Source organism: Galeopterus variegatus, unplaced genomic scaffold (genome assembly GCF_000696425.1).
Source record: "Galeopterus variegatus unplaced genomic scaffold, G_variegatus-3.0.2 Scaffold73, whole genome shotgun sequence".
Classification (NCBI taxonomy): Eukaryota; Metazoa; Chordata; class Mammalia; order Dermoptera; family Cynocephalidae; genus Galeopterus; species Galeopterus variegatus.
In genome coordinates, this window is record NW_007726184.1 from 327,068 (window position 1) to 351,515 (window position 24,448).

Sequence of the window (24,448 nt, forward strand, 5' to 3'; positions counted from 1 at the left end):
TCCCCTTACCGGTCACAAAAAAAAAAAAAAAAAAAAAAAAAAAGAACACCTAACCCAAGAGGTGGGAGTGGCCTCGCATGTCTCTCTAGAATATCTCCTCCACCAGATATTTGCCCTTACAAAAGGAAGAAAACAGTTATGGAGCATGGCTTGGAAAATGTCTCCTGCTACAAAAGGCTTTGAGAATCTGAATAAACTATGCGTTAGGTGCATGCGTGGGAACATGAACAGCAGCTGCTGCGGGGTAATCTCTTCTCAGGGTGCCCTCACCAGTGTGTTCTTTGCATTGACCCAGGTATCCGTCAGCTCCAGCTAATACTTTTGAAAGTAGCCTTGATCCTAGGCATTGAAATCCATGTCAGTGTGGAATTCCAGGGACTTGTACAGCCTCCAGAGGACCAAGAGAATGAACGTAAGTTGGATTGGACAAACGAAGAAGGCGTAAAAGGGCATTGGGTAGGTGAGAAAAAATGAGATCAAGGGAGGAGACTGGAGGAATCTGCGGGTTGCTTTCAGAGCTAGTTGAAGGGCTTCTCCAGCTTAGTGCGGAGGCCTCCGACATAGTACTGGACATCACAGGCACTCACGTTACACAGTCGTGTGCTGGAGAAAGTCTTTGTGAACGCTCCTCAAGGCTTCTTTCTCCCTGTGGTTTGTAGCCACACTTTATAAATAAATATCTTTTTTTTTTGTCCTTTTTGAGACCAGCCGCACTGCGCTCAGCCCGTGAGCGCTGTGAGTGCTGTGAGCGCACTGGTCATCCCTATATAGGATCCGAACCCGCAGCGGGAGTGCTGCTGCATTCCCAGCACTGCACTCTACCGAGTGCGCCACAGGCTCGGCCCTGTAGCCACACTTTAACACGTAGTGTTTCTGGCTTGGGGTTTTCTGCAGTCTGTATGCCTGTGTAGCTAAAGGCAGTCTTGGATGTGTGAGAAGGTCTGGGTGATGACATCATTTTGACTTTGGTCCACAGGGATAGGTTGGCGGGCACTGGTGCGCCCTAAGACTCATCCTGTGTCAGAGTATGAGTTTGAAGTGATCATCGGTGGGGACGGCCGTAGGAACACCTTGGAAGGTACTGGTTCATGTTGCTTTCCTTGGTTCATAGCACATGGAGGCTGACTCTGTCCCACCCCTGGGTGAGAGTTTGTGTCATCAGAGTCTACACTCTAAAAATCCACATGTGTGCTGCCTATTCTAATTGACTGGCAGGCCCTGCCTTCCTCTAGCCAGTTGGTACTTCTTATAGGGCACTCTTGTTAGGGTACTGGGAAACAAACTATACTTTGGTTGGCACTGCAGGATTTAATCTATCTACTTCCTTTTTTAAAAAATAGAATCCTTAGTACTGAGAAATATTCTGGTCAGTCATATTTCAAATTGATTGTTAATAGTGTGGGAAATTTTGACTTCTTTCCTGAATTGTTATATTCTTTGGTAGGTAAATACCTTATTTTCAGATGAGAAGAGCTGGCCTAAAATTTTTCCATTGATTCTCATCCCCCACTTTCCTTAATGGCTTCATCAACACCCCCTCTCATTTGAAGGGATCTTCCTTCTTCTCTAGCTAACTGTTGCCACCTCAATTTACCTCCAGGATTTCGTCGGAAAGAATTTCGTGGCAAACTGGCCATTGCCATTACAGCGAATTTTATTAACCGAAATACAACGGCAGAAGCCAAAGTGGAAGAAATAAGTGGTGTGGCTTTTATATTCAACCAAAAATTTTTCCAGGAACTGAGGGAAGCCACAGGTTGGTATAGATGCCTTCAAAGCAGGAAGAATAGACATTTGAATAAGCAGCTGTTACTTTCTTCCCGGGGACTGGCAGGGCAGGTGTCGTTGGTGCTGTGGCTGTGCCATGTGCCACTTTGCCCTGTCTTCACTCCCGCACTTTGTTCTTCTCTCCTGCTTTAGTGTCCTTACTTCTTATCCCAGTGACTAGGCTGCACTGGGGTTTGTTTATTTATTTGTTTGAAAATGTTCATTCTGCCTTCTACCAACTCTTCCCCCACTCCTTACCCTATGCTAAGTTATGATGTTGATGTAGCAAGCTGTTGGTTGGTAGTTCTCTGGTTTTATTTAGAACCTGACTTTAAGTATTTAGTATGTAGTCTTCTTCTAGGTTGGCCTTGAAAGCAAACCATGTGCTAGATAGGAACAAGATTGTTGCATGATAGCTTTTGAATAGATCAACTTAGATATTTTGCTGCAACAACAAAAAAGTGCCCTTATTCTATATTTTCTAGAACTTAGTTTTTTTACATTACACCTATTTTTTAGATTAATTGAATTAAAAAGTCAATAGTTCACTTTGCCTTCAGGCATCAAGCTGTCTATTCTGTTCTTAAGAACCTAAGAGAATCCTCAAACTTCCCTGATGACTGTCAGAGTTAACCTGATAACTAACACAAACCCTCTTTTAGGGGTTATCCTTTTTTTCCCCATTTGTTTTGTTTCCTTTTTTTCCCCCATCCTTATATTTCTGCTTACTATCAATGATTGTTTTTAGGATTACTCAGGGTGTTGAGTGAATTACAGAGCAGTACAAAGAGAAATAAAGCTCCCTTTATTATTACTGAATATGCAGGGAGTGAAAATCTGGGCTTAGACACCTTTCCCTGCCTGGACTTTACAACCTCTGTCTCCGTAGACCCACATACAGTCTTTCTGGTGCCGTAATGTACCTTCATCTCAGCAAACTCTTATGTGCAAACATTTGTTTTTTGGTCACAGGTATTGATTTGGAGAACATCGTCTACTACAAAGATGACACGCACTATTTTGTTATGACAGCCAAAAAGCAGAGTTTACTGGACAAAGGGGTGATACTGCATGTGAGCAATGGATTTCTTTCAAACCTGTTTTTTGTTGAACTGGTTAATATGATCACCAAGAGAAAGAATTTTATTGTCTGATGGGTTTTTTCTGCAAGGGAATGAAAATGAGCATTGAATGCATCTCCTGAGAACCCCTGACGTTTTTTAGTTTAACTTAAAAAATCTCTTATTATGGAAAGTTTCAAATATAAACAAAAGGAGAGAGAATCGTATCATGAACCCTCATGTGCCCATCATCCAGCTTTAACAATGATCAGCACGTGGCCAGCATTGTTCCAGTAATGTGCCCACTGCCCTCCTGCCGTAGGATTGTTTCAGAGCAAGTTTCAGAAGCCATTTCATGCATAGATATTCAGTTTAATTTTAGGTGATTTGGTTTGTGGTTATAGTGAATTCCATATATGACCAATTATTGGTTTGCTAATAGGTTATCTCTTGGGAAGGGGGAATAACTGAGGGAAGGGAGTTTGACCAAGAAGCAGTAATTGGTGTTTATGGGAGCCTAACAGTGGTTCTAATTGTATGACATACACTGAGATGATGATCTGCAGCATGCAATCAGAGAATCACAGGGTGGGTGGTTCCTTGAAGAAGGTTTCTTAAGTTTTATTTAGTGTCATTGGCCTGAATGTGAGGATTACTGTCCTCATGCGTTGAGAAGGACAGAAGCAAAGAAGCACCAGATGTGCTGATTGAGGCCCGTACAGTTCCCACCAGAGACTCATAGCCAAAATTCAGGGGTCCTTTGTCATCAAGGGTGACAATGAATCAAGTTATCTAGTCTGAATTACACTACTGCCTTGTCTGAGAGGAGAGTGGAGACGAGCTGGTGAGCACGTGCCTGCAGCACAGAGCCTCCTTTCCACCCGTGAACCTCGTGTCTGTTTCTTGGCACAGCAGTCCTGTGTGTATGCAGGAGAAGCGGGACAGAGCAGTCTGTGCAGCGCGTTCTGCCAAAAGCATAAGCAAGATGTGTTTGGCTAGATGCTTTATAGAACTGGTTTGTTGATTATCTGGTACTGTTACATTGTTGCTGTTAATAAGAAAGCCAGTGGAGTGGTTGTGTGTGTGCCTTGAGACTAAGACTTAAATCTACCATCTCGGCAGAGCTGTGGTTATCAGTCAGAATTAGATAAGAGCAACATCGAATGCCAAGACCTGATGTACTTTTCCTTTTTATCAGTTCTCAGAGGGCAGGGGCTGTGCCTTGCGGGCATGCTGCGTACCAGACCCACGTGACCACTTACTCAATGTTGAACAAATAGTATTTCTAGGACCAACATGAGTGTTCGTGTTTTTGGCTTTTAACATCTTGTGGTGGTAGCTGACGGGGCCATCCAGGGCACTTGGAAACCTTAGGTCCCACTTTAGGAGAAGACAGACTTGTCTCAGTATGCCAGAAACCTCCAAAACAGAATAGGGTCCTTTATGTGGAAAGCCCCTTGTTCTCTCACCATTGTTTTTCTTCGTTGGCGGGTTTCCATAGGGCCTTTCAGAATCTTAGTCTTGCTCTGCAAACCTCTGTCCCGTTTGCAGTGTGTCCCTTCCCCCCTCCTGGACTGCTACTGCTCCACTCCCACATCTCTTCGGCACTAAGGCTTCAGGTTCTTCCTTTGGGTTGATGACTTTTGCAAGGCTGCACGTTTCATGTGGTCCTATTTGCCAAAAGCTATTTACTCCCAGAAGATGACAACTGCTGATGATAACAAACTGTAAATGCTTTTTCAGAGTACCATCACGTGAATTATTTTATGTGATATTCAGAACAACTCTGTGAGGTAGACTGGACAGGATCAGAGGAGTAGTGACTTGCTCCACGTAAATGGAAAAGCCAGAGCTATGTTTTTGCCGGCAAAGCTGCTGCTCTCTCAGGAACAGCTCTCTCCCCGACTTTTCTTGTGAATTTGTTTTGAAATGTGAGGTCACTCTGCAGGGGGAAGGTCACTATACAATGTACGTAGTGTGGTTCTGGCTGGCTAAGCTTGTTCGTCCCTGCCTGGGCTTTCCATCTTGAGTCTCTTCTCTCTCTGGAGACAGGACTACGCTGACACAGAGCTCTTGCTCTCCCGAGAGAATGTGGACCAAGAGGCTCTGCTGAACTACGCCAGGGAGGCGGCAGACTTCTCTACCCAGCAGCAGCTGCCGTCTCTGGATTTTGCCATCAATCACTATGGACAGCCCGACGTGGCCATGTTTGACTTCACTTGCATGTATGCCTCCGAGAACGCTGCCTTGGTGCGGGAGCAGAACGGACACCAGTTACTAGTGGCTCTGGTTGGGGACAGCCTCCTAGAGGTGAGTACTAGGGATGGCAGCACTTTACGGTGCCGGCAGTAGTAGTGAGGCAGAAATAAATATGAGTGAATCTGGGCTTCCCAGGTGCGCTGTGAGTGTCTACAGCGTTGCACAGCACAGGCAGACGCTCCGCAGGAGTTAGGGGCGTAGGGGAGGATCCCAGGCCACTGGGAACTGAGATTTGTCAGGCATGGGTGGAAACTCTGCACCTTTTGTGACTTGCCTCGCTACCAATTTGTGAAGTAGAGAAGTTCATTATCAGAACAGTTGCCAAATATTACTGTCAACAGCAAACTCTTTCTTTGTTCCTTACAGCCTTTCTGGCCAATGGGAACAGGAATAGCCCGGGGCTTTCTAGCTGCTATGGACTCTGCCTGGATGGTACGAAGTTGGTCTCTAGGAACAAGCCCCTTGGAAGTCCTGGCAGAGAGGTAATGGGAAGTAAGCATGGGCCTCTTCCATGAGGAAACCGGGAAGGAGGAGTGGTTTATTCTTCAGCGTAGTATGAGTTCTTCCTTCTTCTCCCTTCCTTTCTTAATTAAAGATGTTTTTGTATTTAAGAGAGGCAAGACAAGATATTGTTCATAAGATCAGAAACCTGACTGCTCTTCTCCTATCCCTTTCCAAATTGAATTTGTTACTGACATAGAAGAAATTACAAGTGACTTTGAATTCAAAGGAAAATACCAAACTGTTTATAAACATTTGTCATACCCCTAAATGTCATATTTTGAAGCAAATTTTTGCAAATGAGGTAAAAATTGTAGGATTTGTTTGCTGATAAAGAACTAATGCCTCAACCAGAAGAACTAGAGAGACAAGATTTTGTGGATGAAATTGATAGTTGATATTTTATCGTTTTAAGTCTGTTACTTAACGCATTCTGGCTAAATGTGGTAGCAAGATCTTTTTCATCTGTGATTTTCTTAAAAATTAAATATTTGCATACTTGAAGAAACAAAGTGGTAAGTTTTCAGTTCGAGGCTGGCATCTGCCGCTGCCCTCAGCACTGCCCTGCTCTCCTCAGCCCTTCCCCGTGCTCCGCCTGAGGGGCCACTGAGGTGGTGGGTGTGGGAAGCAGGGGCTGGCATAGGGTGGAGGAAGCTGGTCAAGTCAAAAAATGGAAGTATTGTAAAAGGAGAGCGAGATGTTTATGGTGCTGTCACTGCTCTGAGTATATTGTTCTTATTGTAGGGAAAGTATTTATAGGTTGCTGCCGCAGACAACCCCTGAGAATGTGAGTAAAAACTTCAGCCAGTACAGCATCGACCCGGTCACTAGGTATCCCAATATTAACATCAACTTCCTCCGGCCAAGCCAGGTAAGGTCACTCATCAGTTATCTACGTCTGGGTCCATTCTCAGGACTGATCAGAACTCTGCTATGTTGAAATGTATAGAATTATTAATACCACCTATATACATGACACTTTTTTAGTAACCCACAGAGATGTCTCTCTGAATTGGTGGATGGAAGTAGATATTTTTTTCCATCAGCAGATTAAGTGGCTAGGCATAGAGTAATCAAATGATTTGCAGAAGATCAGACATCACAAAAGTGGTGTAACCAGGGTTTTATCCCACACCTCCTAATTCATATTTCTTTTTATTTTAAATTTACATTTTAACAATTTTATTTTTATTTATGTTTATTTTTGGCAGCTGTCCAGTATGGGGATCTGAACCCGTTGCATTGATGTCAGATTGCATTTTTTTTTTTTTAAAGATGACCAGTAAGGGGATCTTGACCTTTGACTTGGTGTTGTCAGCACCACGCTCTCCCAAGTGAGCCACAGGCCGGCCCTCGGTAATGGGATCTTAACCCTTGACTTGGTATTATCAGCACCACGCTCTCCAAAGTGAGCTTAACCAGCCATCCCTATATAGGGATCTGAATCCATGGTCTTGGTGTTGTTATCAGCACTACATTCTCCCAAATGAGCCACGGGCTGGCCCTCAGATTGCATTTTGTAGAGAAAGAACACTTGCTCAGTAGTCAGGAGATGTGACTTCCACTTCAATTATTGCCGGCAATCACTGTGACTCAGACAGAACATTTTACTTTCTCTAACCTCAGTTTCTTTACCTGAAAAATGGAGATAATAATCCCTGCCTACTCACAGGGTCACAGTGAGCGCAAATGAGATTGTGCACTAGAAAGAACTCTGAGAGATAAAACACTCTGTGCAAGTAAAGATATGCTTATTTATTAGTCAGTTTTTTTCATGCTACTGATAACTCTAAAGTCTCATCACTGCATTGAGAATGATGTCTCATGAAGCATAATCATCCCAAAGAGTGGGACAGTTTTTAGAGAGCAGCCCATTTGATGTATTTGCCTGTGTTCTAGTGTAGTTTTTTGTTCACCCTCTATCTAAAGTTTACGCCTTTAGACCTTCTGTATGTATGTGTGGTGAGTTCTTAAGGTCTCCAAAAAATCTGCTGTTAATGGGCAGCATCAATGGCCCAGCAGAGACTATCAGAGAGACCTCCATGTCCGAGTAGCTAATTTTGAGCACAGCTTCTTACAGTTAATATGTTCGGGGATATTTCAAAAAGTTTGTGGAAAAATGGAATTAAAAGATAAGAATCTTTCCTTCCATGAACTTTTTGAAGACCCCTCGTATTTGTTTCTATATAAAGGATTTCAAGGTCATCATTATCACTTCTGTCTAAATCTTGTCCAACATGCTGTCCCAGTTTTTCATCTTAGTCATTCTACTTTTAGATTATCACGTGTTTGATTTTCTTTTCGACTCTGTAACTTTCTGCCAGGTGCGCCATTTATATGATACTGGAGAAACGAAAGATATTCATCTGGAAATGGAGAACCTGGTAAACTCTCGAACTACCCCAAAGTTGACTCGCAATGGTGAGTTCTGGTACTGGCCTTTTGAAATGCAGGTAAGCTATTCAGAGAAGTCTGTACTCATTCACTGAGCGTGCACAGTACTGTCTATTGCAGTGGTTCTCTAGTGGTGATTTTTGCCCTCCAGGGGACATTCGGTAGTGTCTAGGGACATTTTTGATTGTCATGATTGGGGGCTGATGCTACTAGCATCTAGTGTTTGGAGGCCAGAGGTTGTGCTAAATCTCCTACAGTGCACAAGATGGGCCCCCACAAGAAAGAATTACCTTGGTCTAAGGTGTTATGACAGTGCAGAGATAAATCAGATACAGATGCTGGAGAGAGGGAGAGATGGAGGAAGGGAGAGAAGAAGGGAGAGAGTTAAGGTTTGGGGGGAAGACCTTATGGAAGAAGTGGTGGCATTCTAGCCTGGGTCCTGCAACACTGACAGATACGGTGATAAAGGTAAAGGCCATTCCATGCTTTGTGTGTATTGAAGGGCCCCCGAAGACTTTTTTAAAGAAGAATGACATGAGTACATCTGGTCAGCTAAAGGTAAGGTAGCATGAAGTGAAAAATCAGAGGCGGGAGACTAGTAGAAATTCATTGCAGTAGTCAAGCTGAAGGTGGCAAAGGCCCACATCTGGTGCTGATGCTCGGATGGAGACGGGAGGAGGGAGTGAAGCAGAGTTGGAAGAACTCAGACTCTGGGGCCAGGTGCAACTGGGTCCCAACCCAAGTTCTGCCATTTGTGAAATGTGTAGCCTTGAACAAGTTATTGGACATCTCCAAACTTCTGTTTCCTTGACTGTGGAACGGAAGTGAGAATACCTCCCCCACACTGCGGTCATGGGGAGTCCGGGACACATGTAGAGTGCTCGTTACAACGCTCACCTTACAGAGAGGCTGCGAGTGGCAGCTGTCTTAAGTCACTGCCGTTGTAGATCGTGTGAGAGAGAATATGAAAGAGCCCAGTCACAATAGGCACCGGCAGATGGTTGCCCTTGGGGCAAGAGATAGGTGTTTGTGGATGGTGCTGCATCAGCGTAAACGAGGAAGTGGGAGGACGGGGACATTTGATCTCTATTTGGAACATCTTGAATTTGACGTGCTATTGAGATATCAAGGTGGATATGAGGAACAATAGGCAGTTGGAAACATTTTAGTCTTTCTCCATTGGGTATGTCATCTTGAAAGCAGAGAGTGTGTCTCTCTTCACTGTTCCTGTTTTAGAACCTGGAATACATATTAGATGGATGGGTGTGCAGACTTGGGAGGCATCTGATAAACTTCCGAGCCTGGTGATGGCACCAGCAGTGGCTAGTTTCAGAATACATTTTCACTGTGAAAGACTTCATGAAGCAGTGTTTTTACGATGCATGGTTTTCATCTTACGTTCACAAATCACTAAATGACTTAGTACAAAGCTTAATATTTTCAGCTGCCTCAGGCAAGGTAACAGACTTTCTTAGATACAAACAGGAGTTCACAGATTCCCTTAAATGCTCCATTTCAAAGTTCTGATGCAGTTAAGAAAAATGGATTTTTGTAAAGGTGTTTGGATTTTAGAAAACATGTCTGTGAACTGGAAAACATCCAGGTATATGTGGTTGCTTATTTAATTTTTCAATATGTGATAATTTATAATACAAGGTACCTACTTGGTCTGGAGGATTGTCCTGGTCTAGGTTCCTCTGCTTTTCAGCGTAACCCTACAAAGTTTCTTCACTTAGCAATTTGCTTGGTACCTTGGAAAGTGTAAGAACAAGGCTTTGTTTGCTTTTGGTTTAATGTGCTGCTAGAAAGAATAGAATCTTTTCTAATCTAATATTCCCAGTGTTATTTGGAGGGAAAAGGCGCCCTCAGCCACTTGCCATGCAACTCTCCAGGGAAATCCTAGAACCATTGCGAGTGAGGGCGATAGTACAGCAGGTGGCGCTCTTCCACCTAGGCCAGCATCCAGCAGTGCCTCGGGGACACGGCTTCAGCATGCAGAGATGCAGAGCGCCCCGGTGGTCCTTTATCATTGACCTTAGAGTCTGGATAAATTGGTAGTTCCTTGTCCACCTAAAATTCCACTATCATCATACCAGTTTCATAACCTTATTTTTCACTGTTTTCTTTTGAAAATTAGTTGGGACTATTTTGTCCCTATCCTCAGTAAATTTTCATACTGGGTATGTCCGTTGCAAAGAGGATTCTGTATCGACGTTATTAGTTGACCACACTAACAATCATAATTTTTTCATTGTTGTTTTAGAGTCGGTAGCTCGTTCAAGCAAACTGCTGAGCTGGTGCCAAAGGCAGACAGATGGCTACACAGGCGTAAATGTGACAGATCTCACCATGTCTTGGAAGAGTGGCTTGGCCCTCTGTGCGATTATCCATAGATACCGCCCAGATCTGCTGTAAGTTGTGGCTGTACTTTGTATTTATTTCGTTTTCCCCAAGGTTCTCAGAGCATCACGCTATCAGGTGCAAAATTATGTACTTTTTCTTGGAATGAGGTACATAGATATCTTCTCTAGAAGGTACTGTGGTCCTTTGATTTTGATTTAGTTATATTTTAAACTCTATAGCTAACCCAGGAATGATTAGCTGAGATTTTAAAATCACAGCACTCACAAGGTCAAAACTGGTTTTGACAGCCACCTGGGCCTATTAACTTCCCACAAAGGAAAACACTGTTTATTGGCCCCTGACTGAACTCTTCACTTTGGCCAGCTGTCTCTCAGATGCCATTGGTCATAAGGGAAACCTGGCTAGAACATTTGGCCAGCTTAAGGCAAGTATGTCACTACAAACAAAACACGAAACAATGAATCTTACTTGATTTCTGAGGGTTCATTGGTATTTTCTCTTCGTTAAAGACTGCACTTTTTACAAACATACGCTGTCAAGCCCATGAAACTCACATTGTCTTTCCACCTATACCAGTAACGTCTCTTCTGACCATTCTTCACACACCCGTCTACAGCATGGGTACATGAGAATGACCCCAGGTCATCTTTGGTGGCCAGTGCGCTCACGTTTCACCCACGGGCATTTGTTACCATGGAAACCAAACAAAATGATCCAGAAACAGAAGCAGAACATGTAGAGTTATTTTGGCTGCCTGTCTACTTTAGCATTAGGTACACTTAAGGGCCCAATTTTTGTTTGTTTTATTTTAATGATTCAGTGATCGTAAAAGACATAGTCCCTGTTTATATGATGGTTATGAGCTAATGAGTCGAGAGCAGGTACAGCCTTGTACAGTATGTATTAAAAATGGGGATTTCTGGTTTAATGGGATAAAATGACCTCCAGTGTTCCTATCCCTTAGCTCATCCAGAAGTTGGCAGAAGGTGGGTGAAAAAAGGGCTTGCTCTCACAAAGAGAGGGGAGGAGAAGAGGAGGAAAGCTGGCTGGAGAGGGGCTGAAATAAATGCACAGAAGTGCTGCAGGAGGGGGGTGGGCGAGTCAGCTCTACCCAACGGCAAGCAAGAAAGAAGAGGGTGAAGGCAGAGTGGTCGAAGGGACCCTAGCAGGTGGGTGGAGGGTGGGCGTGGTGGCAGAGGGGACACACACCTATTAGAGCAATGAAGGCCACCTAGGGAGGGTCTAGGGGGATTACCTCAGCAGGACACAAAGCAGCAAGATGGTAATGTGGCACTGTTGAGACTCAAGGACCTGGTTCAGGATGAGTTTCCACAGTGTAGCAGGTTTAATCTATAGTGGAGAAGGATTTTAAAAACGAAACATGCAGTGGCTGGTAGGTGGACACTAAGTCGGGCTGCAGGGCTGGCCCGCAGCCACCCGAGGAAGAGTGCTGTTGCCCTCCACTCTGGACAGCAAGAGCCTGAAGCCCCAGGGGTGTGTGTGAGTTCAGACACTCGGAGAAGCTCAGGAGATTTAGCAGTGGAAAAATCTTGTGAGGAAGGTTTTGGAATTTCCCCTCATGAAGACTGAGTAAGATTTGCCAGAGCTCATCTGGTACATTAACAGCTTGTCAGGTCCAAGGGCCACAGTGGGTGATGGCAGCAGGCCTTCAGGAGCAGTCTGGTCCCAACAGGACTTTTATCATTATTCTACATGGGTTTAATACGTACAGACCACACACAAGGCACAGGAGATACATGTTAAAGAGTTCCTATGCTTGAGCGTACAATTTAGTAAGAAAATTTTTACTGGAAAATGAGTTTTTCAACTTTTTCCTTTTTTCCCATTTATTGGGTATATCCTTAATCATTTCTTCTTGAGGGTGCCTTGTGTGTCATTAGTAAAAGGAAAGGGAACAAAACATGAGGTAAACCAGTCTGCCCTCGGGTTTCAGTGATGCACTGCACCCTGGACTTCAGCCAAAAGACCGAAACATAACTCCATAATTGTGTTTCCTAGTTTGGGGACAGTCAGCCCTTCTTGATACATCTTCCTCCTGTTTCTCAGAGATTTTGATTCTTTGGATGAGCAAAATGTGGAGAAGAATAACCAGCTGGCCTTTGATATTGCTGAGAAGGAACTGGGCATTTCTCCCATCATGACAGGCAAAGAGATGGCCTCTGTCGGGGAGCCCGACGCGCTGTCCATGGTGATGTACCTGACCCAGTTCTACGAGATGTTTAAGGACTCGCTGCCCTCCAGGGGTAAGGGCCCAGCGCTGGTGCGGAGCCTCCAGTCCCTGCCATCTCATTGCCTGGCCTTCCTCACTTCCCTTCTGACCCTGTCCCGCAGCAGCACCACCAAACGCATACCTGCGCTTACTCTGTGTTCTTACTGGCTGGTGATCGGGAGAAGTCTCTGGAACTTTTCATACCGCCTTCTCATACCCTTTCTCTCAGAACCAGCCTCTGTGAGCAAGTGGCTCTTGCTGTGGCCTCTACTGCTCCACTGCCCAGCACTTTGTAACACTTTGGAATCTGGCTTCTCTTTGTACTGCTTTTCCAAAACTCTTCTCCACAGTCAGGCACAGCCACCAAATTCACGTTCTTTTCTCATTTCTCATCTCCTGTACCCTTGGCTTTTCTGTGTCATTCAACACTGTGGAATGAGACCCTTTTTCTTGTAATTCTCTCGTCAGCTCTGGGATCCTGCACCACCCAGGGTCCATTCTCCTCCTTTCTTCTGTGACTGCTCCCTCTCTGGCTTCTTTCTCCTCCAACCTCTTAGTGTTTACTGGAAATCTTTCCTTGGCCCTCACCCTGCTGCCATAAAACATCATAGTGCTACAAAAAATGTTCCTGTTGTCATTTAGTGTCCCTTGTAGTATGCATAATGCTTAAGAGTGTTGACTGTGGTACCTGACCTGGGTGTTCATCCCAGTACTTCCACTCATCCATCCCTAGATGAGTTACTACATTTCCTTGTGCCTCAGTTTCCCCATATGTAACATAGATATATAAGTACATTGTAATACATATGCTAAGATGAATATTTGGTAAATGAAGCACTTGCCAATTTTATTTATGTATTTGTTTGTTTATCTTTGGCAGCTGGCTGATATGAGGAACCAAACCCTTGACTTTGGTGTTACAAGGCTACACGCTAACCAGCCAGCCTTGTTAGCAATTTATTAATTAGTTTCAATGACTACTTTTAAAATTAGTATCATGGGGCCGGCCCGGTGGCGCACTGGATGGTGCGCCGCTTGGGAAGCGCGGCAGCGCTCCCGTCCGAGGGTTCGGATCCCATATACAGACCGGTTCCCGCTCACTGGCTGAGCGAGGCGCGGGGGCAGCGCCGAGGTTTGCGATCCCGTTGCCGGTCCCCGGTCCGGTACGGGGGCAACACTGAGGGTTGCGATCCGTTGCCAGGACACGGAAAAAAGACAAAAAAGACTAAAAAAAATAAAATTAGTATCAGTACTAATAAAAGACTGGAATCCACAAAGTTTATAGTACCATGCTCCAGTGTCTTCTAGCCCATGTACTCTTGTGGGCATCTGTGGCTTTTCCTGGTTAGACAGACATGAGTTCTTACAGCAGAAATCCACCACTCTAACATCAGTATACCCATTCAGAGAGACCGCCCCCCTCCCCACCTCATGTGCAGCTAAGAGTGTGGCGTCTGTATACACCAGAACCAGTGACTCTGAGTCACACACCTCTCTCTCTGCTTTTCTCTCTCCCTTCCTCCCTCTCTGTCCTGAAATTATTATCACAAAGGTGAGCCTTCAGAACTCTGTCACAAGTATCAATCACAGGCAGATTCCAACTTTTGAAAAGCAAAAGTATAGGTTTTTGTAACTAAAAGTGGATTGGGGGAAAGAGTTGTGTTTGTTTATGTGGACAGAAAAGAGAAAGTTTACTAACCAGACCCAAGGGTGAATTTTCTCTGTGGAGTTTCCTATTGAGATCTGCATGTTTTTGTCATGGTTGATGAACCCTGAGAACTTTCGGAGGTTCCGTGAGCCACTGCAGGAGAGAATAGTTGCGGTCAGGACTTTGCAGTACCCTCCAGGGCTGTCCTTGAATACTGCTGCTGCTTGTTCACAGACACCTTGGACCTGAATGCCGAGGAGAAAGCAGTCCTGATAGCCAGCACCAAATCGCCCATCTCCTTCCTCAGCAAACTTGGGCAGACCATCTCTCGGAAGCGTTCTCCCAAGGTATGTGGAGGAGTCTTTTTACCAGCTGCAAAGGTAATGGCAAGGTGTGGTGACTAGATTAATGAGTCCCCCTTCTCTCTCGGTACAGGATAAAAAGGAAAAGGACTTGGATGGTGCTGGAAAGAGGAGAAAGACCAGTCAGTCAGAGGAGGTGAGATTCATCAAGGGTTTGCTGGAATGATTATACTGATTATTTTTGGTTTAAATCCTTAATTTCCAAATTTGTATTGCTAGATCTATCTCTAGTCATCTTTTATGAGGATTTCTGTGGGCAGTTGTGTTTTCTGAGGGCTTTTGCCTTTGATTTTCTGGAGAGCACACATGTGTGCTTGGGCCTCCTTGTCTCTTTGGACTCACACATTTGGCAGAGGGCAAGGGCTTTCCTGGGATATGGCAATACAGTGCAAGTTTGAGTACCTCTTTATACTGCCCCATGTTCCAAAGCATTGCTGACTCCATTTGGAGATTAGAACCTTGAAGAAAATTGTTAAGCTCAACCTACAGCAAGCTCCCAGCCACTGTGCCCGCTGCTGGCTGCTCCTCTCGTTTGAGGAGATAGTGTGTGGAATGGCCTCCTGTACAGTCCAGTTCTGGGTGGTTGGTTCATCAGGACGAAGCTCCCCATGGCTGCAGAGTGGAAAGGCCAGCACTGGTGAGCACTCTGACGGACAGGAGGATGGATGCTGCTGCTGGGAACCAGAACAAAGTGAAGTATATGGCGACGCAGCTGCTGGCCAAATTTGAAGAGAGCGCGCCCCCTCTGTCCACCGGCATAAGGAGACAGGTGAGCCCCTCACGCCTCATCTGTCCATGCTCGTTCAATCTATCAGGGAGGAGGGGCCTCTCCCGCCAACCGAGACAGGCTGTGTCCCAGGCCCTGGGGTGCATGACTGAGGACTGGGATCTGGGTTTCCACCATTTGTCTGTCTATGGCCTAGGGGAGGGTTTCAGAAGCCTGGCATACACCTTCAGGGCTGCTGTATCGTCAGCATTCAGGTGAGGTGTCTGTGTCAAAAACCAGCAGAAGGATCTAAAAAGTATGTATCTGTGTGTCCACACGAACATATATATTCACGTTTATGCATATTTAAATTATAAGAGAAGTACATGTTTGTTTAGGAAAATGTCGAAGAGTATATGTACAGGTAATTAAGGCATCTGTAGTCTGTTAATATTCTGCTACATTTCTTTCTCATCTTTTTTTTAGTGCATTCTTATTTCCATAGTTGAGGTCCTTCTTCACAAAAACTTTTCTATTCTGCTTTTTGCATTTAACTTTGGGCGTATTCTCATGCTCTACCCTCTTCGCAAGCATCTTCCGAAATGCGTGGATGCCATGCTTGTCTTAACCATTGCCCTCGTGCTGGATGTGCTGGCTGTTTCTCACCTTTCATGAAAATCACAGAGGCAAACGTTCTTGCCATAAAGCTTCTTTTCAGTGTTATGATTGTCCTCCTAGAACGTTGCCAGGAATGTGAACATTCTTGGAGTTGATTGCACTCCCAGAGGTCCTGTGCGAGAGTGCTAGGCAAGAGCGCTTGACTCGAGCTGTCTTCGTTAGGTCTCGTCTCTCCCCTCTCTGTCTAGAAGTCACTAAGAGTTCGTGCAGGAGGAGGGGCTGAAATTTTGGGAACACACCGGAAGTGTCTTGTAAACCTCCCCAAGGACCTGCGAGGGCATCCAGAGGACGGCGTCTCTTGTCTTCACTCTCTCCTCTCCATCTTCCCCACACTCACCAGCCATTGTTCCCATGGACCAGCATGGTGGGACTGGCTATTTGGAGTCTGGCCATAATGAATTTGCCACATTTAGTCTTTGGGTGTTAGTCTTTGCATGCCAGTCTTTTCATGTGGGTCTCACAGAAAAGATGATATTTGTTGGTAAACATTGGAGGTAGCCTGGAGGCTGTGGCGGCCCTGGCTTCCACCCACTTCAGGAAGGCTCGAATGCTCTCTATTAGGGTAAGGTTTCTTCTACGAGGATGGAAAGATTAGTTTTCCAATATCAGAATCAGTAGTTTAGACTCAGCTTGGGAAAAGGATAATGAGAATCACCCCTTTTTTTTTTTTTTTTTTTGCATTTGCTTTTGGTTTGGGGAGGCTGTTTTCTTTCCTTTATAAGTGTAACTCTCTAAGGATTAGTTGTGCCTCCCTCCCCCAAAGTTCACAGATGTGTGTCTGTTCTCCATGAGCACCTTCTTTGTGTCTTCTCCTACCTTAATGTATTTTATTTTGTTTTGTCTCCATGTCCTGTCCCCACCGTACTTGGCCTGTGTGTCACAGCCGACACAAGAGCGTGGGGTCAGCCGGCCATCCCGCTGCCTGCCTGAGCAGGGTCGCTCTGCTCCCACCCCCCAGTGGAAACAGGTAAAGGAACTTCCTCGGGGCCAGGATGGGCACTGCCTCCCCAGGCCTCCCCGCCCCCTCCTGAGCACTCCAGGGCAGGGCGTCTCTGTGCTCTTTTGAGTGGTGACTCTGGGAAAACATTTAACAGACAGTGCTGGTTTGATTCCATGATTTGTTTAACTCTTTGGCATTTGAGAAACCAGTTAAAAGCGTGGACTGTTAATTTGGTGTTGAAGCTGTGTGATAAGTTGTTTGGTACCTTAGCCTTTGGGGTTTTGCTATTATAAAACATGCCTCGAGTTGACTGTTTGCTAACGTGTCTCCTCGTGACCATTGAAGGGAGAGTCCTGTCTTCCTCAAGCCTGTGAATGGGGACAGTAGAGCCCTTCACATTAAATAGGAAAATGTTATCCAAGATAACACAGTCTTGAACTGTGATTTTTGTTCCAGACTCTGGACAGAGATGTTCATGGGTACTTCCTTGGTGTTTTGTCCACATTTAAAATACTCTCTTTGGAAATTTTCACTAAAACCTTTGCAGGATATCCTGGCAGACTGCTTATCCTGAGCAGTGCAGAATAGGGTAGGTAATAGCCCCTGGTTTATAGTAGAAAAGCTGTCAGAGGGGTCGGAGGCCTCTGCTGCATTCTCTCCCATGTCATAGCTGAGCAAGTTCCTGCTCTAAGGAGTAGAGCCTGGATTACCTGTCTCATAGTTTGGTGTATTGTCCAGGACTGACAAGATGCTGAGAAGTCAGATGAGCTGGCCTCAGGGGAGGTCTTCTAAAAAACGAACGTCATAGGAAATTTACCTGCATTTTATTTTCTCACCCTTTGCGTGGAAGCCTAGGTGGAAGGTTTGATTTGAAAAGTAATTTTTAGTTGAGGATCTGTTGAAGGGGAAAGTGAACTCTAAAGCAGAGTCCACAGACTCTGGACTTTTACATTGTTCACAGAGGTTGCCTGACATGGGAGGCAAAGAGGGGCAGGAATGGCAGGGGCAGTGCCTGGCGGTGGGCGAGCAGGTGGCTTCTCATGGCACGTGCTGGAGCACATTTGGGTGGGCTTGCTGGGAAGTCTGGGGTCAGCAAGGATGACCCAAGGAGCCTGGCTGGGCCATGGTGGTCTCTGTTCCTGTGCAGACCGACACGTCTGATGGAGTTGCACAGGAGGGGTGTCAGGAGCTGGGTTTTGTGGGACTGCTCATTTTCCTTCTGTCTGCGAGGTGTCCAGTAGCCACCGGCCTTGTGCCCATTTCTACATGGAGAATGTTGTTGGTCCCAGCCTGAACAGTGTGTCATCTGAGCAATTTATGTGATCACAGTCAATGTGATAGAATGCACATGGTTATATGGACAGGAGAATCAAGCCATTGAAGTCCAATGCAGGTTCTACAAAATGGGCACCAGAGATTACAGCTAGAAAGTGGCGTGTAGATGGACAAGTGAGAAATGGTGAGCAGTGAAAATTCTGTGAGATTCTTGTGTGCTATAGGTTGTATAGAGTTGGGTATTGTGAATTTACCTGGCTGCAAGGAGGTAGCACTGTGAAGAAGTATAACTCACAATACTTATGTCTGTGCGAGATGTGTGATATTTACATATAATTTTTTTCTCAAAACTAAACCAGGAATAGTATCATGAGTCTCGGCCTTCTAAATGTGCCTCCTGAAAGATAAGTGCCCTGCAGCGCCGAGTGCTCTGGAAACCTGGGGGCAGAGGAGCTCCACAGCGCCTGGGCCTCTGCTTCTGACTTGCCTGGGGCTGGGGGCGGGCAACCTGCTTTGTGTTTCTCTTGAGGCAGCTCAGACTGAGCAGGAAGGTGTGGCAGGCCCAGCAGTGCTGGCTGGGTTGGCACAAGGACCAGCTGCAACTTAGGCCACCTGTGGCAGAAGGGGAGGAGCACCGCTGTGCTGGCCAGGGCTTCTCGTGCCAGCGTCCTGTGGAAACCCTGGCTCTTCCCTTCTCCACCCTGTGCCTTCCGCCTCAGGAGTGCCTCCTGCAGGCCAGCTCTGCATGTGGAGCAGCCTGGGGTGCCAGTGGACCATCCAGGAGCTTGCGGCGGGCGGGGCTGTCTCCTGGGCCTTAGCACACCCACAGCCTCTTCCCTCGCCGCAACGTCGCAGCCTTCTGGGCATGGGCATCAGTACATTTCTGTTGCTTATAACAAAATACCTGGAACTGGATGATTTATAAGAAAATAAAATTTAGGGCCGGCCCGGTGGCGCACTGCTATAGTGCGCCGCTTGGGAAGCGCGGTGGCGCTCCCGCCGAGGGTTCAGATCCCGCATACAGACCGGCCGCTCACTGGCTGAGCGAGGGGCGGGAGCAACACTGAGGGTTGCGATCTGTTGCCGGTCACGAAAAAAGACAAAAAAGGAAAAAAAAAAAAAAGAAAAGAAAATTTATTGCTTATGGTTTTGGAGGCTGGGAAGTCCAAAGTCCAGGAATGCAGCTGGTGAGGGTTTTCTTTGGTAGTGACTTCAGTGACGGCAGGGTATCACATTGCCAGATGGTGGAAGCAGAGAGAGAGAGAGACTCTCACATGCTCTCACTTGAAACCCTCAGAGCCACACCCCTGACCACCATTATCAATCCATTCACTACTGCACGGTCCTACAGTCCCGTCACCTCTTCAAGGCCCCACCTTTCAATCACTGTAATAGGATTTCCCACCCTCAACAGTTACAGTGGGGAATTAAGTTTGGGTGGGGGGGGGACTTTCAACCCAAAGCAGTGGGTCCCACGTACAGACCGGTTCCCGCTCACTGGCTGAGCGAGGTGTGGGAGCAACACTGAGGGTTGCGATCTGTTGCCGGTCACGAAAAAAGACAAAAAAGGAAAAAAAAAAAAAAGAAAAGAAAATTTATTGCTTATGGTTTTGGAGGCTGGGAAGTCCAAAGTCCAGGAATGCAGCTGGTGAGGGTTTTCTTTGGTAGTGACTTCAGTGACGGCAGGGTATCACATTGCCAGATGGTGGAAGCAGAGAGAGAGAGAGACTCTCACATGCTCTCACTTGAAACCCTCAGAGCCACACCCCTGACCACCATTATCAATCCATTCACTACTGCACGGTCCTACAGTCCCGTCACCTCTTCAAGGCCCCACCTTTCAATCACTGTAATAGGATTTCCCACCCTCAACAGTTACAGTGGGGAATTAAGTTTGGGTGGGGGGGGGACTTTCAACCCAAAGCAGTGGGGAAACAGGATTCCTCCAGGAGGTATCAGAAAGGCTTAGGATTGTGTGAGTTTCTCAAATGCCCAGGGACTTTCTGAATCATAGACAGCATCACAAGGAAGGGGATACAATGGAGAGGGGCAGAGTGAGGAGAAGAGCCACAGGCATGTATATGGCATTCCACTAATGAAATGTGTCTAACCTCTAACTTCTGTATCCCATTTCCCGTACGTTCTTGTGTTTCCTCAGTAATTTTCCAGAACCTTTTGAGTGTGAGTGAGGGACTTAGAGGAGGGAAGCAGTGGCAGGGTGTCGTCACAGATATGCTCTGAGGGAGGGTGCACATGTGGCTATGCCACGAGAGGTGGTCTCCACAGCCACCTCCTGGTGGTTGGCAAGTTTGCCCTATTTCTCTACTTGCAATCAAGGCCATTTCTTCTCCCCCCCCCAACTTGCCTGATAAAACCCTGATCCCCGGCACTTGGCAAGGGCTGCACCGCCAGTCCTAACCAGCTGCACAGGTGACCCACTCCATCCATGCTGAGCAGAAAGTGCAGATCAACCCAAGGCCAGCGAGAGACTGTGACAAGCCTTCCTCTCTGACCGTGTGGGGATTTGCTGTTGAGGGTGGAGGGGCGAGGACAGGGTCCTCTTGGGATGCTTTTGGCAAATGCCCTTCAGTCCTTCCAGAGCCAGCCTTTATTTCGCCACTGTATCAACAACATTCTCTCTGTTTGTGTCTGTTGGTGTAAAAGCGACGGGAAAAGGAGTGTTCTCGGACCTGTCCCAAAAAAGTGATCACACTCTCTCCTCCCCCCACTCCACCTCCTTGCCGGGCGCGTGGTGGCCAACAGGTGATCTTCTCTGCATGCTCCGTTGTCCTCCTCTGTGTCTTCCTGCCTGCCTGTGTAGGTGGCTAGAATAGAGAGCAAATCGCTGTTCCCTCTTTTCGTTGATAGCTATAAAAAAATAGAATGACCATTTGTAGAAACCATTTGTAGCAGAAGCAACATTTATTGCTATGAATGATCAGTTCCTGACCAGACCTCAGGTTAGGGAGCATAATACGTCCAAATCCTGAGTAGTTTAATCTAGCTCCACATCATGGGAATACAACTATGCAATCCCAAACTTAAATTCAAACTATATTTGTCACAGGTCTGAGGCCCAAAAGCCCAAAGCGGTAGGTACATTTTTATACAACCCCGTTTACAGCAGCCATTTTCTCTTGCTGCCCAGTGAGATGTGGTTAAGGTGGGCATTTGGAAGCTTTTGCAGGGCTTCACTTGTGAGTTTGGTTTCTTCTCGTTCCAAGAGCCCTGCCTCTTGCTTATTTAGCTTCTTCTGATACTCGCCCTTCCCCACCCACCCCGCTCACACTCCAAGCAGATCATTCAAGCTCTGCTTTATAGACGTGATCAGTGAGGGTGACAAGCATGCACGTGTGGCCAGCACACATCAATGTCTTTATAGAGTGGCCTTGTTGGCCCTTGTGGTGGATCTCTAAAAATAAAATGTGGGTTTCAAGGGCAGGATCTTTGCAAAGCCATCTTTTCAACTAAGATGGCCTATTTAAAAGGTGACCATTAGTAATGTGTCTGATTTTAAAGGCCAAATCTGTGGCCATGGGTCTAAGAACTGAGCCATTACAGGTTTGGTAACTGCCCTATGCCTTGTCTCTAAATAAGAGCTAACAATTTTGAACATTGAGTATGATCTAGGCAGTATTCTAAGGGTGTTTTTTCATGCATTATCTCAATCAGTTCCTACAATAACACTTTGAAGTAGGTACTATTATTATTCTCCATTTTACAGATGAGGAGACTGAGGCATAGGGTAGAGGCCAGATACAAGGGAACTTTAAAAAGTTTGTAGAAAAATTGAATGAAAAGATAATACAGATGCTTCCATGCACTTTTTGAAGACCCCTCGTAATTTGTACAAGACCACACAGTAAGTAATAGAGCCAGAACTGAGTCCACGTTGTGCCACACTGGGGTCTCAGCTCTGGCCTCGTCCTAGCTGTAGAGACAGTATGCTCATGGGTACAAGAGAAGAGCAGCCACGCCAGAAGCTGTAGATCAGTTTTTACACCAGTTTGTGGCCATGAGGTGAATCCCTAGTTATTCAAAGCGTGATGAGACTGTTCTTCTCTGTTCCCATGATTGCTGTGTTGGATTCCTCAGATCAGCAAGGCAGCCACGTGCCTGTCTTAATGGAGTTCCATCCCCCTGACATGCATGTTCCTGTCTGCTGATGGAAAGTCCTCCCAGTCTTTGGCCCTTTCGGAACCCTTTCATAAATCACGCTTCGGTCACACGTTCCTATTCAGGGACCATGCCCTGCCCCAGAGTTTCCTCTGGACTGCTGTAATGGTCATTTATTCTAGCCAATTTCCATCTCCCCACCTTTCCTTTCTAATGTCTTGTAGAAAGCTTTACCCTTTTAACCTGCCTCTCCTTTTAAACCTTTGTTTAACATCTCTGACGCTGTGCCACTGTGTGAAAGAGATGTGTGTCCCACCTCTGTACTGACCGTAACTCTTTATCTGTGGGGCTGCCTCACTTGGAGGACAGGTGGGCAGAGCGGCTGCGCAAAAGGTTGTCCGTGGGTCACCACATTGGATATAGGTGGGATTATGGTTACTTGGGGTGGGGATTGGTAGGGGCAGGGGGATATGTATTGAGGTGAACTCTGAGTTTCTGGCACTGCTTCCCACTGTCACTTAGTAGGTCCATATAATGCATTTGGATGGAGCTTAAGTTTCTACTTTGTTGTCAACAGACATACAGGGATCTTGATGCTGACAACCGTGGCAAGCAGAGTCCCCACCATGAGAGGGTAAAAGAGCATGAAGCCATGGCACGGGATGCTGTGAGCCACACAGATGGGCACGCTGGGTCGGGGCAGAGGGAATGGGCACGGGGTTTGGTCCCTTCTCCCCTTGCTTTTTGCATACTCTTGTTACCCAGCCAAGAGCCAGAATTATTTTTGCAAATAATATCGACCCACGCACATAGCATTTACTGTAGAGTGTTCATCCCCCCAGCATTCAGAGCAGATGCTAATCCTAAGTGTTTGTGTTGCTGTAAAGGGCCGTAATGACTTCCCATTTTTATCCACCTTTCCCATTCCAAGACCATACTACCCCTAACCCCGGAATTTCACAGTCATGGATCTTGAAGTGGAAATACTGGAAAGAAGCCAAAGCTCTTATTTAGCAGCATGGGCTTTTTTCAGTATGAAGAGGGTGGAGGCAGGTGATGGCAGGATGGGGTGCATGATGAGCAGCTCCAGCTCGTCTTTCCTGAAACCTAAGGGGAAATTACTGACCGCAGCTGGTAATTTGATGGACAGGAGAGATGCCCAATGAAGGAAGCCTGCTTATTTTATGAAACTTTTTTTGTTGTCATTCCTACGCTTAAAGATGAATCAGGAGTGAGGTAGCTTTGCAGCCACAGTGAGGAATCACCTATGGTGTCAGTCTCACATAAGCCTTTTCTCTTATTCTTTACCTCCAGTTCTGCCTTTGGTTTCTGAGAGATGCAGTTATGGCCAAGCAGCACATTAGATTACTTCTCAGTCCATCAGGAAGCTAGTCGTAGTGCTCTCTTCCTGTGCCCTGTCGCCACACTGGCAGCAGCTGTCTGTGTGCTGCCAAGGTCAGGGGTTGGGTTAGGGAGGAGAGGCTGGAGGCTGGGGGTGGTGTCCTTCCCATCTCCCTGCCATGGCTGAGCCCTGCTTTCTCCCACGTGTAGTGTGTGCCCAGCCTCTCCCTTCCTTCTTCTCAGGCTGTCCTCTCAAAAGGAAAGTAGGCATTTCCACTGAGCAGGGTAGTGTCCTGCATTTTGGGGAATGCATATTTAATGAGGTGGTGATGATTTTTAATGAAACAGTGCCTAAAAGAAGGGAGGGAATGGGCCGGCCCGGTGGCGCACTGGATAGTGCACCGCTTGGGAAGCGCGGCGGCGCTCCCACCCGAGGGTTCGGATCCCACATACAGACCGGTTCCCGCTCACTGGCTGAGCGAGGCGCGGGGGCAACACCGAGGGTTGCGATCCCGTTGCCGGTCCCAGTCCGGTACGGGGGCGACACTGAGGGTTGTGATCCGTTGCCGGACACGGAAAAAAGACAAAAAAAAAAAAAAGAATTATGTTTTAGGGCCGGCCTGGTGGCGCACTGCGCTAGTGAGCCGCTTGGGAAGCGCGGCGGCGCTCCCACCCGAGGGTTCGGATCCCACATACAGACCGGTTCCCGCTCACTGGCTGAGCGAGGCGCGGGGGCAACACCGAGGGTTGCGATCCCGTTGCCGGTCCCAGTCCGGTACGGGGGCGACACTGAGGGTTGCGATCCC

At 46.5% G+C, this 24,448-nt stretch overlaps 1 protein-coding gene across 2 annotated transcripts in view; it reads left to right on the plus strand.

Annotated features, from left to right (window-relative positions):
* MICAL3 (microtubule associated monooxygenase, calponin and LIM domain containing 3) overlaps positions 1-24,448 on the plus strand; it is a 200,002-nt gene that overhangs the window by 95,637 nt on the left and 79,917 nt on the right. The window contains exons 4-17 of one of the 2 annotated variants that reach the window (XM_008578154.1): positions 296-412; positions 977-1,078; positions 1,601-1,756; positions 2,740-2,840; positions 4,881-5,138; positions 5,454-5,569; positions 6,333-6,459; positions 7,913-8,009; positions 10,246-10,393; positions 12,414-12,610; positions 14,459-14,571; positions 14,660-14,722; positions 15,182-15,355; positions 16,854-16,937. In XM_008578154.1, coding sequence (XP_008576376.1) covers positions 296-412; positions 977-1,078; positions 1,601-1,756; positions 2,740-2,840; positions 4,881-5,138; positions 5,454-5,569; positions 6,333-6,459; positions 7,913-8,009; positions 10,246-10,393; positions 12,414-12,610; positions 14,459-14,571; positions 14,660-14,722; positions 15,182-15,355; positions 16,854-16,937 — 1,853 coding nt within the window. The remainder of the gene's footprint in view (positions 1-295; positions 413-976; positions 1,079-1,600; positions 1,757-2,739; positions 2,841-4,880; positions 5,139-5,453; positions 5,570-6,332; positions 6,460-7,912; positions 8,010-10,245; positions 10,394-12,413; positions 12,611-14,458; positions 14,572-14,659; positions 14,723-15,181; positions 15,356-16,853; positions 16,938-24,448) is intronic. The other variant, XM_008578162.1, reaches the window with a different exon arrangement.